The sequence below is a fragment of the Centruroides vittatus genome, unplaced genomic scaffold (assembly GCF_030686945.1).
Source record: "Centruroides vittatus isolate TY-2023 unplaced genomic scaffold, ASM3068694v2 contig_301, whole genome shotgun sequence".
NCBI lineage: Eukaryota > Metazoa > Arthropoda > Arachnida > Scorpiones > Buthidae > Centruroides > Centruroides vittatus.
This window is the reverse complement of record NW_027121927.1, coordinates 1,691,708-1,708,383: the sequence shown is the minus strand read 5'-3', so window position 1 is coordinate 1,708,383 and position 16,676 is coordinate 1,691,708. Positions and strand designations below refer to the sequence as shown.

Below are 16,676 nucleotides of genomic sequence, written 5' to 3'. Positions count from 1 at the left end.
GCTACAAGTGAAAAAACACAAAACATTTGTCTTCTCTTAAATGCATTAAATGCAATTCCACATGCAACAATTGCAAAAAAAATGCATTCTCGGTAGCAGGACTTTTCTTTAGTAAAATAAAAATCAAATTGAATAATCAGAGTATTTACCATCTTTGCTTTTTAAAATTTTATTATAAAAATTTACAATAATATTTTGTATTATGTTTTATTTAAATAATGAAAATTACCTTCTAACTTGGAAGTTTGATCTAAGTTCATTTTTTTTTTCTTTACATTTTCAACTCAATTCAAAGGCATTTCTTTTTGTAAGCAGTTTCCAACAAACTTTAATAAATTTTTTCTATTTGTGAAAATTTCTACGTAATTCAAATGTAATTTTTAATACATATTTTACATAGCATTATTATTATGATGATTTTGGAGGTTGCAGAATGTGTTAAATTACTTTAAAAAATGAAAAATAATTATATAATTTGATTTTAAGATTTATTTTATATCTTAAAAATAATTAATTATATCCTGGGATCCAGGGAAACAGTTCACTTTTTTCCCGGAATCCCAGGACAAGCAAAACACTAGGAAATGAGAAACCTTATCTTTGATATACAACTAAGGATAACAGAAACTATTAAAATTTATAAAGCAATACTCAAGGGAGGTTGCATTAATTAATAGAAAACATTAATCTATGGCAAGTATGTCAAACAATATGTTATTTCCAACTGTAGTGAACTTAGGATTGTTGTAAATTGGTTGTAAATTGTCTCCTCAATTATGAGTTATTAGTGTGTGTTACTAGAAAAAATTTTAAATGGGTCGGATAATCGATGCTTTACTGTATATATATAGGACAAAGTTGATGATTTTGAAGTAAACTGAAAACATTTTTTGATGATAAACTTACTTTTGGTTGCCTTAAACAAGTAAGTACAGTGTTGCATTCTTATGTGATGTTATTGAGTTTTGTTCATTTTGATGAACATAAACAAGTAAATATAATGAAAAGAACATACAGTTTAAAACCATTTACTAAAGATAACATTTAATGCATATTTGGCATGATAAAGTTTACATTCCCAGACTTGGTACTTGGAATTAGACAAATGTTTTTTTCACAATTAGTGATTCACACATCATGCTAATATTTCTCTATTTATATGATTAATAGTTCAAAAATAAAGAAAAGTTAGTAAAAAAAAAGATTTAGTTGAGTCTTTATGCATTTCCTACTTAAGTGTTTTCAAGCATTAATTACTCATTATTAGGAACCACATATGCAGAATAGAATAAATATTATTTCAGAACACACAAATTTAAATCTGTTTGTATGATTACAATAATGTAATATTTATCATAATCAAATTGTACACAAAAATGAAATATTAAATAAAAGTAACATGAGAGTGGTGTAAGATATAAGTTTTAAATATGAATTTGTTTTATTCTGAAATAATTTTTATTCTATTTTGAGTATGATTCTTAATGATGAGTAATTAATACTTGAAAGTGATTGCACTCTTTCTTTTTGGTTTAGTTATTCCTACTCCATTAAAACATTTTCTATTATAAATTTTAAATTTATTTAAACACTTTTTCTAAATTCATTTTTCTTAAAATTTAGTGCTGAGAAATAATTTTATGGAATTTATTAGTGGTTTATATTGGGTAATTTTGTAAGTAGTGAAATAATTTTAGAGTAAATATTAAATGTGACATGATAGTAGTGTATTTAGTATTTCTTTTAAAGCATCAAAACAAATAAAAACAAATTTATTATTTTTTTTCAAATAATAGGGTTAGCATCAAAGAGTCATCAGTAGCAAAATTAGGTTCAGTTTGTCGAAGAGTTTATAGAATATTTTCTCATGCTTATTTTCATCACAGAGCAGTATTTGATGAATTTGAGGTAAGTTTTGGAAATTGCTTTTTAATTAGTAAAATTAAAATATTTATAACTTGCATTTATGTTAAGTTATTTAAAGGAATAAATAAATCATACTTGTAATTCAGAATAAATGAATCAAATTCAAAAGTTTTAATGTTTTAGATTAAAGTATCTCTCCATCCTCAACTTTCACTTATTATACAAACAAATCAGAATGATTTAAACATTTTTGAAATAAAATTTTTAAATTTAAAACACAAATAAAATAACAACCTTTCCAAACAATCTGCCAGGTTATTTATTGGATTATATTAAATTAATCTTAATGTAGTCAATTAAATAATCCAATGGATTGTTTGGCAATATTAACAGAATTGAGTTGTCATATATGTTATTAAAATAAGAACAATTGAATTAAAAATTTTATATAAAATTGAAGTATTCTGCTGAAATAATTGCACATGTTTTAAGAAAAATTTTACTTTTTTGTGAAAAAAACAATTGATTGAACTTCACAACATTCAGACATTCAGTATTGTCAATGCCATGCATGTGTCTTTTGCATTATTACTATTATAATGCTAATATAAACATATGAATGGAATGCCAAATAATTACTTTGGCATTCTAATAGTGGAATTATTATCCATTTCACAGCTTTATTTCATGAGTCTAATTTTGGCATTGAAAGTCCTATTGAGAGTGGTCAAGTTCTCTAGCCTGAAGAAGACATGTTGAATATGGCATGGCTGAGAAAGGCTGAAAATGTAACTAAAAATTTGGTTTGTGCTGGAAGTTTTTCAATTTCAGCACAAACCAAATTTTTAGTTACATTTTGAAAAGGCCTTTTATTAACCCTATAAGATAGTAACAGTAAGATAAATTCATTCCTTGAGTGAATTTATCTTACTGTTTCAGTTAGTTCACATTTGACATATTTTCACGTTCTATTTCTCAAGAAACTAATATTTATTTACTTACTCCTTCTAACATGGACTTAAAAATAAATCCTACTAGTAAAATACATTTCTTTATTTATTATTCAGTTATTATGTAAAAATATTAGCTCTGTTCTATTTATTTGTTTGATCTTAATCTCAAGGTAAAACCTGCATATTAATACAATTTCTCCTAATTCATATTCTGCTCAATATTCATGATAGGTTTTACTGTTCTAATTAAACTTCTAAACAAATTAATTAATAGATGAAATGCATCACATTTTGCATAAAACTTGGGTGAGGTGAGAGCACTCAGCAGTTACAATGAACCATTAGAGTGATACTGGAAGAAATATAAGCTTCCAGTAGAGCCATCCATGTCAGTAAGGTCTTTGGGGAGAAATGAAGCAAAGCTGTGAACCCACAAGGGCAGCTAAATAGTGTGTTTCTCATGTTAATAGTAGTTCATTTATAAACACTTAGCTTTAAGTATAAAAGCATACCCACTTCTGTGGAGGAAACAAAAATGATAGTTACATCCAACACCTGTAACTATACCAGAAATATCCAGCACAAAATGGACTTACTGAAAATAATGAAAACAGGCATTTTTAACAACTTTTAAATTGTCATCTTCAGGTTAAAAACAGTCGAACATCACCATGTAAATTCAAATATCACTTTAACTTGAAGATGACGAGTTAAAAATTGTCAAAAATATTTGTTTTTATTATTTTTAGTAAGTACATTTTGTGCTAGATATTTCTGGTATAGTTGTGTGTGTTGGATTTAATTAAATCCAGTTTTACTTACAAGGGGACCTTACGGTCTTGGAAATTCAGTTCGGGATGAGACTTCGCAGGTTAGTAGTATACCTCAACGGTGTCCACCCAGAAAAATTTTAAAGCGCACTAGCCAGAAGATTCAAAAAAAAAAAAAGGCTCTAAAGTTTTAAGTGCAGCTTATATACCGATCGATTTTACAGCATGGCAACGTAGCGAAATGGCTGAATCTGTAGCGAACTTTCTTGCCACGCAGGTGAGCTGGGTTCAATCCTACTGCCGCCTATTTTTTTATATTTTTTTAATTGCTTTAAAAATTGTAACTTTTAAAATAAAGTTAATGACCTAAAAATATTATTAATTAAATCATAAATAATTCTACTTTATTTATGAAATGACTGTTACAGCTAATTAAAATGTGAATTAAAGATATTTTATTTTCAAAAAGTTACATAATTTCAAATGCATTTGTAATGGAGGTAAATTAAAACTTTAATTATCACTATAACAAATTTTCGGGTAGGGTTTTATTTATATAAAAATTTTTACAATATCGTCTTTATTTGTCAATTTTTTATTTTACATACAATCACCAGAATGATAATTATCATAAAAACATTGTAAACAAAAACTATTTTGACATCTTACAATTTATGAAGGACGATTGTTTACACGAACAACCTTTTTTTAAAAGATCTATTGGAAAACATATTTGTTTGTTTACAAGAAGCAACCAGTGACTTTGGTTCCCGAGTTCAAAAAACAGTAAATGAATATGCGCAAAAATATAAAAATGTCGTAATAACGTCTTCAAAATCTGGGAAACTAGCAACAGGACTTTATATTGACTTTCTCAACCGTTGTTTAAAGTCTTATGTGGGAAAAGAACAGTTTCTATTATTGACTCTTGGGATGGACAAACAAAGTTTGAATTATATGATGAAATCTTTCAGGATGACGAAAAATCATCGACTTGTACAATTAAAGTGATTTCACCAAAATGTACTCCTCTTGTTCAACCTTGCAACATATATTTTTATAGAAAGGTAAAAAATCTAATAAAACATATACAAAATTGTGTGTATCTGATTGAAAATAATAGAGAAATAAACTCCTGTGAAGACTGTATAAAAATACAATCAATAGTGCATCATCAACCGTAATTGCCAATTTTTAATGAAATGATCCGATACGCCTGGTAGGCTTACAGGCTTTCTGATGAAAGAGAAATTTTTATGAATGTAAACGAAGTATGTTTTTCAATAGATCTTTTAAAAAAAGGTTGTTTGTGTAAACAATCGTCCTTCATAAATTGTGCAAGATGTCAAAATAGTTTTTGTTTTCAATGTTTTTATGATAATTATCATTCTGGTGATTGTATGTAAAATAAAAAATTGACAAATAAAGACAATATTGTAAAAATTTTTATATAAATAAAACCCTACCCAAAAATTTGTTATAGTGGTAATTAAAGTTTTAATTTACCTCCATTAAAAATGCATTTGAAACTTTGTAACTTTTTAAAAATAAAACATCTTTATTTCACATTTTAATTAGCTGTAACAGTCATTTCATAAATAAAGTAGAATTATTTATGATTTAATTAATAATATTTTTAGGTCATTAACTTTAAAAGTTATAATTTTTAAAACAAAAAAAAAAAAAATAGGCAGCAGTAGGATCGAACCCAGCTCACCCACGTGGCAAGAAAGTTTGCTACAGTCTCAACCATTTTGCTACGTTGCCATGCTGTAAAATCGATCGGTATATGAGCTGCGCTTAAAACTTTAGAGCCTTTTTTTTTTTTTTGGAATCTTCTGGCTAGTGCGCTTTAAAATTTTTCTGGGTGGACACCCTTGAGGTATACTACTAACCTGTGAAGTCTCATCCCGAACTGAATTTCCGAGACCGTAAGGTCCCCTTGTTAGTATGTAATTATCATTCATGATACCAGCTCAGATGTTGCTCAGGTTAACAATGTCTGCATTTGTGGTTTAGACAATCACTTGCATTGAAAAAAAGCTGATGTAATCTTTTTTGGTTACTGGTGGCAAATGCAGAACTGTCCCAAGTATGGCTTTTGCATCACAAACACATTCACTGCCTCTCATACATCAACTCACAAGGGGGAAGTGAGAGATCATACATGGTCATTATAGATTTCAGTAATACTGTTTGTTTGGATAAACCTTGGTATGAACCTTTATTGAGCAAAGGGACAAAGTGTGCTGCTTAAACATTTTTAAGAAAATTGGAATTAAAAAATTCTGAGTGACTTGTAAGTTTTGCTCAATGGTTCATGCCAATGTCAGCTAACCTTTAGAATAATAGTTCTGAAGGTTGAGAACCATTGTCCTAAGGCCACAGAACACCATTCATATATTTTTTACTTTACTATGTGGAGCATTGGTATCAATATATTCAAAATTGATAAGCAATTCCATGTTCTCTACTCTCACAAAGCAATGAAACAATAAATTAATAAATTTTATTGTATTGTGTAAAATAGTAAACATGGAATTGTCTATGACTAAAGTAATATGTTGTAGTATATTGGAATAAATTTGCAATAAATTTTAAAAAAAGATTTTTTTTATGAAACATAGGTTTTTAACCTGTATTCCACAGAACACAGGTTCTCTGACTCTACACTCTTTTGTAAAATGAGTTTTGGCAGGAGGAGACATCTAATGCCACATACTCCACTAATATATGACAAATCCATTGAAAAACAAGAAACAAACAAAATTTGATCAATTTTTAAAAGTATATGATTTAAGTTTACACTGTTTTACTTTTAAATATTATTCAAAAGTATTATACATATAGTAAATTATGTAATTCTTTACAAAGAAATTTTATACAAATTCAGTTATACAGTGTTTATTTGTGCTGTACCCATAATTTTGTGACAATTAAATTTACTTTGAAATAAATTCAAAAATAGTTTCATTTGTACATTTTTCTCACTTATGTGATATTTTTCTCAGTTTCCATGAAAAACATTTATAAAATAGGGTTCAACTGTTTTATTGGAGTATGCTATTATAATTTTGGATTAAAAGACTAAAATTATTTCTTACTATTGGATCTGATCATCAGTCACAAAATCTACCAGTTTTGCTTTCTTACATTGTCCCTTTCATTATAGAGAGACATGATTGCACATTAGCTTACATTTCTAGCATCTGATGAGCTATTGGTTATTGGGATCCAACTAAGATGGAACAGTCTTTTCATTATAAACTTTTTATTAGTTCCAGAAATTAATGTTCTATCAGGAACCAGACCACTGCTTGTCTTGTCTTGGTTTTTTGCATATGATGGATTTATTAACATAACTAGCATGACTTTTTTTTTCTGTTTGCAGAGTGAAACTTGCCTGTGTCGTCGTTTCACCTCTTTCGTTACCAAATATAACCTAATGTCCAAGGACAATTTGATTGTGCCCATCCTGGAGGAAGAGTCCAACACAGGAGAGAGTGAAGCCTGAATCGTACTCATCAACTTGCCTGTGTCTCTTTCCTGCCAGTGAAAGTATGGTGCCCAGGAGAGAGGCATTTTGGCATTGTGAACAGAAAGGCAGATGTTATTTACACCAGTGAAACATTAGTGGAAAAGTAACAGCAAGGTCAGTCAGAATCTGGCCAAATCTTTAGTCCAAACCAACCTTCAATAAAATCTCATTTTCCTTATTAATCCAACAGACTCTTTCCTTTTCCACAAATACAGATTGCCCATCATCAGTAACTCTGGATCTGGGGTCAGTGTCCTTTCCTCTTAAATCACTGAAAAGGAAGGACTCTGATTACTGTCCAAACATTAATTTTATGTTTGATGCGTGAAAACACAAAATTAAAATGATCAACATTGACAACTGATTTTGCCAATATTCTGTTTTGACTCAAATTATGGACAGAGAGAATTTCTTTAGCTTATTGTTAATGCTCAGTCTGCCATGATTTGCATCAGTCTTTAAGTGTCATTTATTATTAGTTGAGATATGCAATGGACCTACTCCACTGTATTTATCTAGCACTAATCTAATAATGCATGTTTTTCCAGCAATTCATTATGATGCTTGAAAATCAGAAACTTGCTGCCTGCAAACTAAGGTATTTATTCCAAAAAAGTGATTTATACATCAGAAATATGAATAATAGTCTGTGAATAGTAAATAAAAAAGATAAGGAAAGATGACCAGATGCCTAAAAGACAGGAATTTCCAGCAAGTTTTTTTTTTTTCATTTTGTCACTAAGATGTTTGAAGTGATAAATGTGTATTGATTGAAACATACACTATAAGTTTATATATGTTTGTTCTGATCAACTGTGGCATGTTGGCAACCGGAGATTTATATTACGTGCATATTGCTTGTAAATTTGGAGTCTGCTCTGTATTGTTTAATTAATTAATTCAATATTTGACAGATGCTGGTCTTAAATTAAGGCTTGTTTGTAGTCAAATATAGTTTGGTACCATCACTACCAGTCCGTAGTTTCCTTAAGTTCACTGCTAGATTTCAAATTATAGATCATTTGACACTTGATGCTAGACCATTTTGTTCTATTTTTAATTCTTTATTAGCTTTCTTTGGCAAACTTTTCCACAACTTTAGACAATTATCAGTTATTTTTAAAATAACTATATTGTTTGGTATTAAAAAAACTGATTTCTTATAAGTATTTATACCAGTTTCAGATCTGATCTTTACCTAATTCTTCGCTTATTTTGTTTTTATAATCAAATTTTGGCAGATAGCTGAGTTGGTGAAAACATGATTCTGCTATTCTGAGGGATCCAAGTTTGAGTCAGGTCAGAAATGTCTGGAATTTTTATTGGCAATTCATTCAGGACATGTGGATGTTGTTTGTCCCTTACTAGTTGCTGCTGCATTGTGAGTTTAGCTAAATTTATGATGGACACAGAGAAAAAAAAAGGCCATTCTGGCATAGGACAAACTAGTAAAAATCAAATTATACATCAAAGATATTAGGATAAATTTATTAAGGCAGTACAAAAAATTCTCTTCTCTGTTAATTCATTTGAACTATTTCCTTCTTTCCAATTTGCACTACAAATTTGTGTCTAACTGTACAACTCCAGAGTCAAGCAATATTCACTCTTTGATGTTTGATTCATTATCATGTTACTCTAAATGAGAAACTGACTAGAGTTTGACTATAAGGTGTAACACCACATTTATTAACTTTGGAAATGGCTAGCAACCTCAAAACTTCATGATATCAGTAGACTGTAAATATCTCTGATAGCATGAAGTTTTCTCTCTGTCTAGTCATGATATTTGTAAATAGTAGACTTAATTCAGTCTACTATTTACATATTTCCTAAAAGTTGACATTTATAGTCAACTGTTAAGAGAGATTTAATTCAGTGGATTCAGATTTAGTGGAAACTTAATGTGACCAATAAAAAGTTGACCATTTACCAAAATTATCTTAAAGGCATATTCATACTAGAATTGTTCTGTCATACTCCAAAAGAATGACAAAAAGACAAATGCATATGCACTTGTATAGTTATCTATTAAACAGTGCAAAGCCTTAAGCCTTAGCAAAATGGTCACACTCTTGGATTCATGTTTTTATTCATGCTATTATAAAATGTAGAACTTTTTATGGTGGATGTGACATTTTTATTTACATCTTCACTGGTTGATAAATTTTTCTCCATTGCTGCTGTTTGCCATTAATAATCAATTATTATGGTAACAGCTATTGGAGACAGTTGGACTGGATGATTCTAGGGTGAATTTACCTTTAGCCAGCTACCATGATTTTTAAAATGTATGGATTCTTGTTGATGTGATTTTTATTGGAACTACACCTCTTATTTGTGATGACATAGTAAAAGGTTTGGCAAGATGACAGAAGTACAGATAATGCCTCTTATACCGATAATTAATTCAACATGTTTATCATACTGTCATCTCTTACTTGTTAGCTATTATTATTATTTACTAATCTTAAATTACTCTCTTTTGCAGTGTTTAAACATGTTAGGATCAATTAGCTTATAATTAATTTATTTACACAAAGTTTGTAAACTGGTAATGATTATAATTTATGTTATGTGCAGTAATTTTTTTATATTTTAGAAGTACAGATGAATATTTGTTACAGATTAATGAAATCTATATAAGTTTTGATAATTTTTTTTCTCTTTCATTCAAGAATTGAATAAATTATTTTACTGATTTGCTCTAAATATTCTTATATGTTAATACAAAACTTAAAATATACTTTTAAAAATAAAGTATCAGTTAAGAATTTGGAATCTTCCATGAAGTTTTCTTTCACATATCACGTTTTTATCTGTTACCACCAATGTCTGGATGGCCCAAAGCAGTAAAGGGAACAGTATTGTTACTCTGGAAAACCAGCTTCAAGTCTCTTTCAGAAAAATGAGGAATTTTTCATAGATATAGCTCTGAATATATGGCTGAATACTGAATAAAGCAGCTGAGTGAACATCTTAGCTGTTCACTCAGCTTCTTTATTGTGGGCATGGCCAGACATGTATGGCCAGTATGAAAAAAAAAAGACGTAATGCTTTACAACAGGGGTGAGCAACCTTTTTAATCAGCGGGCCAATTTGAATTTTAAAATTTTTTGGCGGGCCGCACATAAAGTAACACTTATTAATAATTTACAAAACTTTATTTATAATAAACATTAGAATGAAAAATTATGAAATTTAAAAAAAAGTAAAGATTTCATATACAAATTTTAATGCAAAATAAAAACAAACAAGAAAAGAACAGAAAAACAAATTTACTTGAAATTTTTAATGAGAAATTTGGAACTGTTTTTTCAATACAAGCTGATCAATATCAGCCAGAATTGATGAGGTAGCTACACGTACACAGGTTTCTAATCGTGCATCACTCAGTCTTGATCGGTGGTCATTTTTTATTAATTTCATGGTTGAAAATAATTGTTCGCAAACATACGTACTTCCGAACAGAGACATCATTTGCTTTGCATTTTTCGTCAAAAGCAGAAATTTCTCAGGGCTCACATAAGATTTATAAAAATTTTCGATGTTTACTGAGAAAAATACATTTTTTAAATCGGTATTATTCTGCATGTCAATCACTTCCATTTGAAAGTCTTCGGGAACTGTATCCACATCGATATTAAATGGCGAGGAAAACATTTTCATGAAAACCGCTGTCTTCTCAGCTTTGAACATTTGGAATCGTAATTGAAATTCATTGATTAAAATGTCTATATATTGTGCGTATTTTTGAGAAGTAGTAATGTTTTTCTAAATGTGGAAAGTGAGACACATTATTCTGCAAAAGATGCTGTTTCCACAATTTTAATTTGCCCTGAATTTTATCGTACAAATTGTGAATAAACTGTCCTTTGCCTTGAAGTTCCACATTAAGATCATTCAGATGCTGAGTCATGTCGATAAGAAACCCAAAATCGCACATCCATTCTTTATTACCAAAATGAGGAAAGGCATATCCTTCTATCCAAGAACAATTGTATTTCGCTTTTTAAGTTGTATACTCTTTTTAGCATTGCACTTCTACTAAGCCAACGTACTTCGGTATTAAAAACCACATCTCCATATTCAGTTTCTAAATCTTTCAGGAATTCTTTAAATTCACGATGATTTAACGCGCGCGACTTTATAAAATTGATTAGTTTAATTATTGGTACTGTGACATTTGGCAAGCTCAATCGTTTTGCACACAAATTTTCCTGGTGAATTATGCAGTGGTTAACGAATATTTCCCTTCCTGTGACCTTCTTAATGTCTTGAAATAGCCTTCCCGATACTTCTACCTCCATGCTTGACATTGCTCGTGCTCCATCTGTCAATATACCAATAATCTTTTCTAATGAAATTGAAAAATTTTCCAACGCAGACTTTAGTTCATCGTACAGGTCTTTGCCGGTTGTAGTCCCTTGCATTGGAATCAGTGAACACAATTCTTCGGTAATATTAAATTTGGTGTCAATACCACGTAAAAATATAGCCAGTTGTGCTGTATCGCTAATATCGCAACTCTCATCAAGTGCCAAAGAACAGTATTCGAATTTTGCAATGCGTTCACGAAGCGTTGTTGCTATGTTCTCGGACAAGTCTTCAATTCTCCTTGCAATGGTGAATCTTGATAAATTAATGTTTGAAATAATATTTATTTTATCAGGAAATGCTATTTCTGCAACAGCAGTCAGACATTCTTTTATCATCTCTCCATCCGCAAAGGGTTTCATTTTTTTTTTTGCCAGTATTTGACTGACAACAAAACTAGCCTTTACTGCCTTATTTGATAAAATAGCTTGATTTTTAAAAATAGCCTGTTGGTTTCCCAAGTTTTTCTCCATTTGATTAAACTTATCTATCCGGAGTTGTCCTGTTAAGTTTTTATATTGTTGTTCATGTTTTGTATCGTAATGCCTTTTTATGTTATATTCTTTTAATGTCGACACAGTCTCTGAGCGTATTAAGCATACAGCTTTATCTTTGACGAAAGTGAAAAAATAATCAAATTTCCACTTTTCTTGGAAATGCCTGTGCTCATCCGCAACCTTCCGTTTCTTTTTTTTTGCTTTTTCGACATGCTATTATGGATTAAAAATTTGAGTTAAAAAAATTTGTAGGAAAACTTAATTTTGAGTAAAAAAACTCTAATACTACCTTTTTGACAATAATATTGCACTCACGCCTTTCAAGAAACATAAGAATTGCTAAAATTGCTAGTTAACAGCTTACCAGTCCAACTGATTGTGTGACAGAAGCAAACACAAACAAGCACAGACGCAGCACGTTCGTATTGCATGTTTAAACAAGTCGCCGACAAGTGAGTAACTTGTCACAAAAAATTGTTTCGGTTTAGCATGTACTACCATTTTATTATAATTAATTTTATAACATTATATTGATGGGAGAAAGTCAATAAAATAAATTCAATTTTAAAAATTCTTGGCGGGCCACATAAGCATGTTTAACGGGCCGCAAGCGGCCCGCAGGCCGCGTGTTGCTCATCCCTGCTTTACAAGATGAGTTTAAAAAACATTGCTACCAAGGTTTAAGTTTTATGCTCAATGGTGGCAAAAACAAAACAATCAGTATTAATGCGTGTTGATTGTCAAGGTCAAAATGCAACTTATGGAAATTTGTTTTGTTTTGCTGTTCATACAAGGTCTGTCCCAAAAATAAGCATACTGATTTTTTATTTATGACTGCAGCTTAACACATCATTAATAGGTATTTTTATGTTGCTAGATATCTTAGCAGCATATATTGACCTGTTTCAAGTTGATTGGTTAAGTCAAAGCAAATGTGCACAATCTCTGTTTCTTGTAAGATAGTGTTTTAACACATTGTTACTTTTGAAATGAAGAACAATCTCAAATGTTACACTCAAAGTTTTGTGAGAACCTCAAGATAGTTGCAACTGAGACATTTGCAGATTTAACAAAGCTTATGAAGATGCCACTTTATTGAGAAACATGGTGTTTAGATGACACAAAGATCCAGGATAAAGACAATGCTTATTATTATTCTTTTTATAGCTGTGGAATTGTGCACAAAGAATTATTACCTTCAGCACAGACAGTTATTCCGGTTTTCTGTAAAGATGTCTTGGAATGACTTTGAAAACAAATCAAGCAAGTTTGCAGGGACATTGCAGAAGATTGGATGCTGTATAATGTGCATGCTCACACAGCACTATCAATTTGAGAGTTTTTGGCCAAGAAAAAATCCCCACATTCTCACAACCTCCCTACAGCCTGGACCTAGCTCTGTGTGACTTCTACCTATTCCCTAAGATAAAATTCAACTTGAAAGGTCATCATTTTGGGACAGTGGAAAACATCAAAAAAGTTGTAACTGACAAACTAAAGACCCTTACAGAAAATGACGTCAAGTATTGCTACAGCCAGCAGAATAAACTTTGGAACCATTGTGTGACCTTGCAAGGGTCCTGCTTTGAAGGAGACCACTTGTAGTTTGATGTAACTCTTGTGTACTTTGAAATAAAAAATCAGTACACTTACTTTTGGGACAGACCATGTATATATTGGCTTTTAGGCTCTATTTACACAGGCTTTTGTTATTGTTACTAGCATTGTTTTTGTTCGTCTTTCATAAAGCATTCACACCAGACATTATCTTTGCATCTTGTTATATTTTGTCACTTGAATGTTGGTCAAACTTTTATGTTTAATTCATTGTTGTGATGGTACTACAACAATCAATACAAACTTCTCCAAGTTCTCTGCATTACCTAATAAGGTGTAGAAAATTTATAATCGACATTGAAGAAAAGTTGTGGCTTTACAATTTGTCTAGGGAATAAACATATCTATCAAAGAGCCTTAATTGAATTCCAACGACATTTAATTCAAAATAAAACTTTTGGACTAATATTTTCAATCTGCAAATGGAGATCATCTTCAGATATGTATATTTGGTGATGGAATGCTTGAATAGAATAATGACGGTTTTTGAAAAATTAAATAAAATAATTCTCAAATACATAAAAAAATAAAAGTTAAAATTAATTAATAATGAGGTACAAAAATAAAAATTAAACTAAAAAGTAACCAATCGAATTATATAAATATAAATGAAAACATTCCATTATGTCATAATGTTACATCGTAGCTGGTCACGTAATCATATTTACCGTGTCTAAAAGTAAACAAAGCCTGAGGCAAGTCACATGATTGGACCTTCTTCAACTTCCGGTAGAACTGGAAGTTGTGTTAATAGTCAATGCGAATCCCAGCAGTAATGCCATCTTTGGCTAGCCATTTACTGCCTAATTTTCTGGAACCAAGTTTAAGTTCAATTAAATTATTTTAAAATATTTTTTATAAGTTTTTTCTCCCTTTATAAAATTCTATACATAGGATCTCTTTAGACAATAGGCTATATATATAAAATATATTTCAAAATTATTTTGTATGGAGCATTATCTTCTTATAAAAACCCTGTCGAAAATTTTAAAAAAATCGAAAATATTTAATTTAAATATAAATAAGAGTTTTTTGAGTAACTGTAGACAATAGTATTGAGTAAACAAAGCAAGAATAAGCGAGGAATGTTGCACTTTCTTCTCTAAAAAAAAGCGTCAAAGAAATGAAGAAGAAAGTCGAATTTAATTTAGTTTTATTTATGAACAATAATATATCCTAACAATAATTTTATGAGACAATATAGTTATTTAAAGAAACGTGACTGATACACACGATGTTTTTCGCATCTATTAACACAACTTGCACGTTCTACCGGAAGTTGAAGAAGGTCCAATCACGTGACTTACCTCAGGCTTTGTTTACTTTTAGACACAGTCAATAGGAATCGTCATGATGTTCATCTTTAAAGATCTCCATTTGCAGATTGAAAACATTAGTCCAAAAGTTTTATTTTGAATTAAATCTCACTGGAATTCAATTAAAGCTCTTTGATAGACCTGTTTGTTGCTGAATTATTCCAGCCTCCCAATTGGTGTTAAAATTCCATTGTCTAGGAAAAGCTGTAGAGTGATAGAATAATAACAACAGTGGCGTGCCATCACTGGAAGCGGTGGAAGTGCTGCTTCCACTTTCCAATGACCTTCCCTTGTATTTTATAAAATATAAATTTTCATATTTTAACGTACTTTGAATTAATTAAAATTAATATTTTATTATAACTGCATTATGTATCTTTTACAAATTTCTATACTACATGTGAAAAAAACGATAAGATTTGCTATCGTATATTCGAATAATTCAGTGGCGGAAGGAATGTCGAAACCGGGTCAGTTTCCAATCAGCCAGATTATATAGGCATTGGCACATGCGGTTTACAGAGCACCAACCTCACCCGATTTAGCTGGTAGAAGCAACACACGCGTAAAGCCCTGGTCACACTAAAACAAAGCGGCTGGCGATCAGCCGCGCAGGCGACTGCAATCGCAACAAGCGCGAGTCGCGCGCGTCTTCTCGTGGTCACACATTGTTCGTTGACGTTGCAACTCGGAACACGTGACCCTATAATAAACCAATAAAATTACAGTAGCTTGTTTTTGTCTACTTTCGTGAGTTTACCGACATTTTACGTTCTGCTTCAGAATATTTACGGAATTTTAGTTACTTTTCTTATTAAAATAGCAAGCAGTTCCTTTTCTGAAATGAATAAAAGAAAAAAGGCGCTAATTTTGTTAGAGCTGGCGAGAATATACGAAGAGAAAAATAAGAAAAAACGTTCATACTGGGTTAAAACTTGGCGAAATGAAAATCAACGGGCTAAACAATCGTGCTTCACCAGCTAATGAATGAATTAAGGCTTTCGGATGCTGAAGGTTATAGGGGATATATCCGTACGAATATAATTTAGGCGAAACGTTTCGTAGTTTGGCATATCAATTTAGAGTGGCCCATAATTCGATATTAGTCATTATCCCAGAAGGTTTGGATGCTATTTAGAGGAAAGCTTGAATGATTTAATTCATTTATAATCGATATATTTTTTTCTCTTATATAAGCATTTATTTTATTCAATTGTATATTATTAAAAGTAATCAAACTTTTTAAAATAAATCTAACAAATAACTTTTATAAATTCAGATTTGATTTCTATCAAATATAGCATTTAAATGTACTGAAACTGAGTTAATACAAATGTTATAATCAAGATATGTTGACAAATATACAGCACAAAGTATGACGTGGCACAAAGACGTTTTCTGATTGGATGCGCGTTTGCAACCGTCGCGAGTAGAACAAACTTTTTGTTTCTAGTTGCGGTTGCAGTCGCGCCGGTTTTCGAGGGGGGATTACCAGTTAACCAGAAAGATTAATTAAGTTTTTTAAGAAACACAACCTTTCCATAGTAAAGGCAGATAAATCGCATCAACTTGTTATATTAACAAAAGAAGAATTACAATTTAAGAAAAATGAAATAGTCACGTCTGACGAATATGAACAGTTGCCAATAGATCCGTTAAAGGAAATAAAGAAAAATCTTACAAAATTAATGAAGAAATATAAGCAGGAAGTCCCAAATCACCAGGTAAAAAAGATACTAGAC

General features: G+C 30.5%; 1 protein-coding gene across 1 annotated transcript in view; it reads left to right on the top strand.

The window, feature by feature from the left end:
• The window catches only part of Mob4 (MOB kinase activator 4), a 42,541-nt gene extending 35,232 nt beyond the window's left edge, over positions 1-7,309 (top strand). The window contains exons 6-7 of the mRNA XM_067267422.1: positions 1,797-1,908; positions 6,981-7,309. Of these exons, the coding sequence (XP_067123523.1) occupies positions 1,797-1,908; positions 6,981-7,103 (235 nt within the window). The 3' untranslated portion in view covers positions 7,104-7,309. The remainder of the gene's footprint in view (positions 1-1,796; positions 1,909-6,980) is intronic.
• Positions 7,310-16,676: the final 9,367 nt, after the last annotated feature.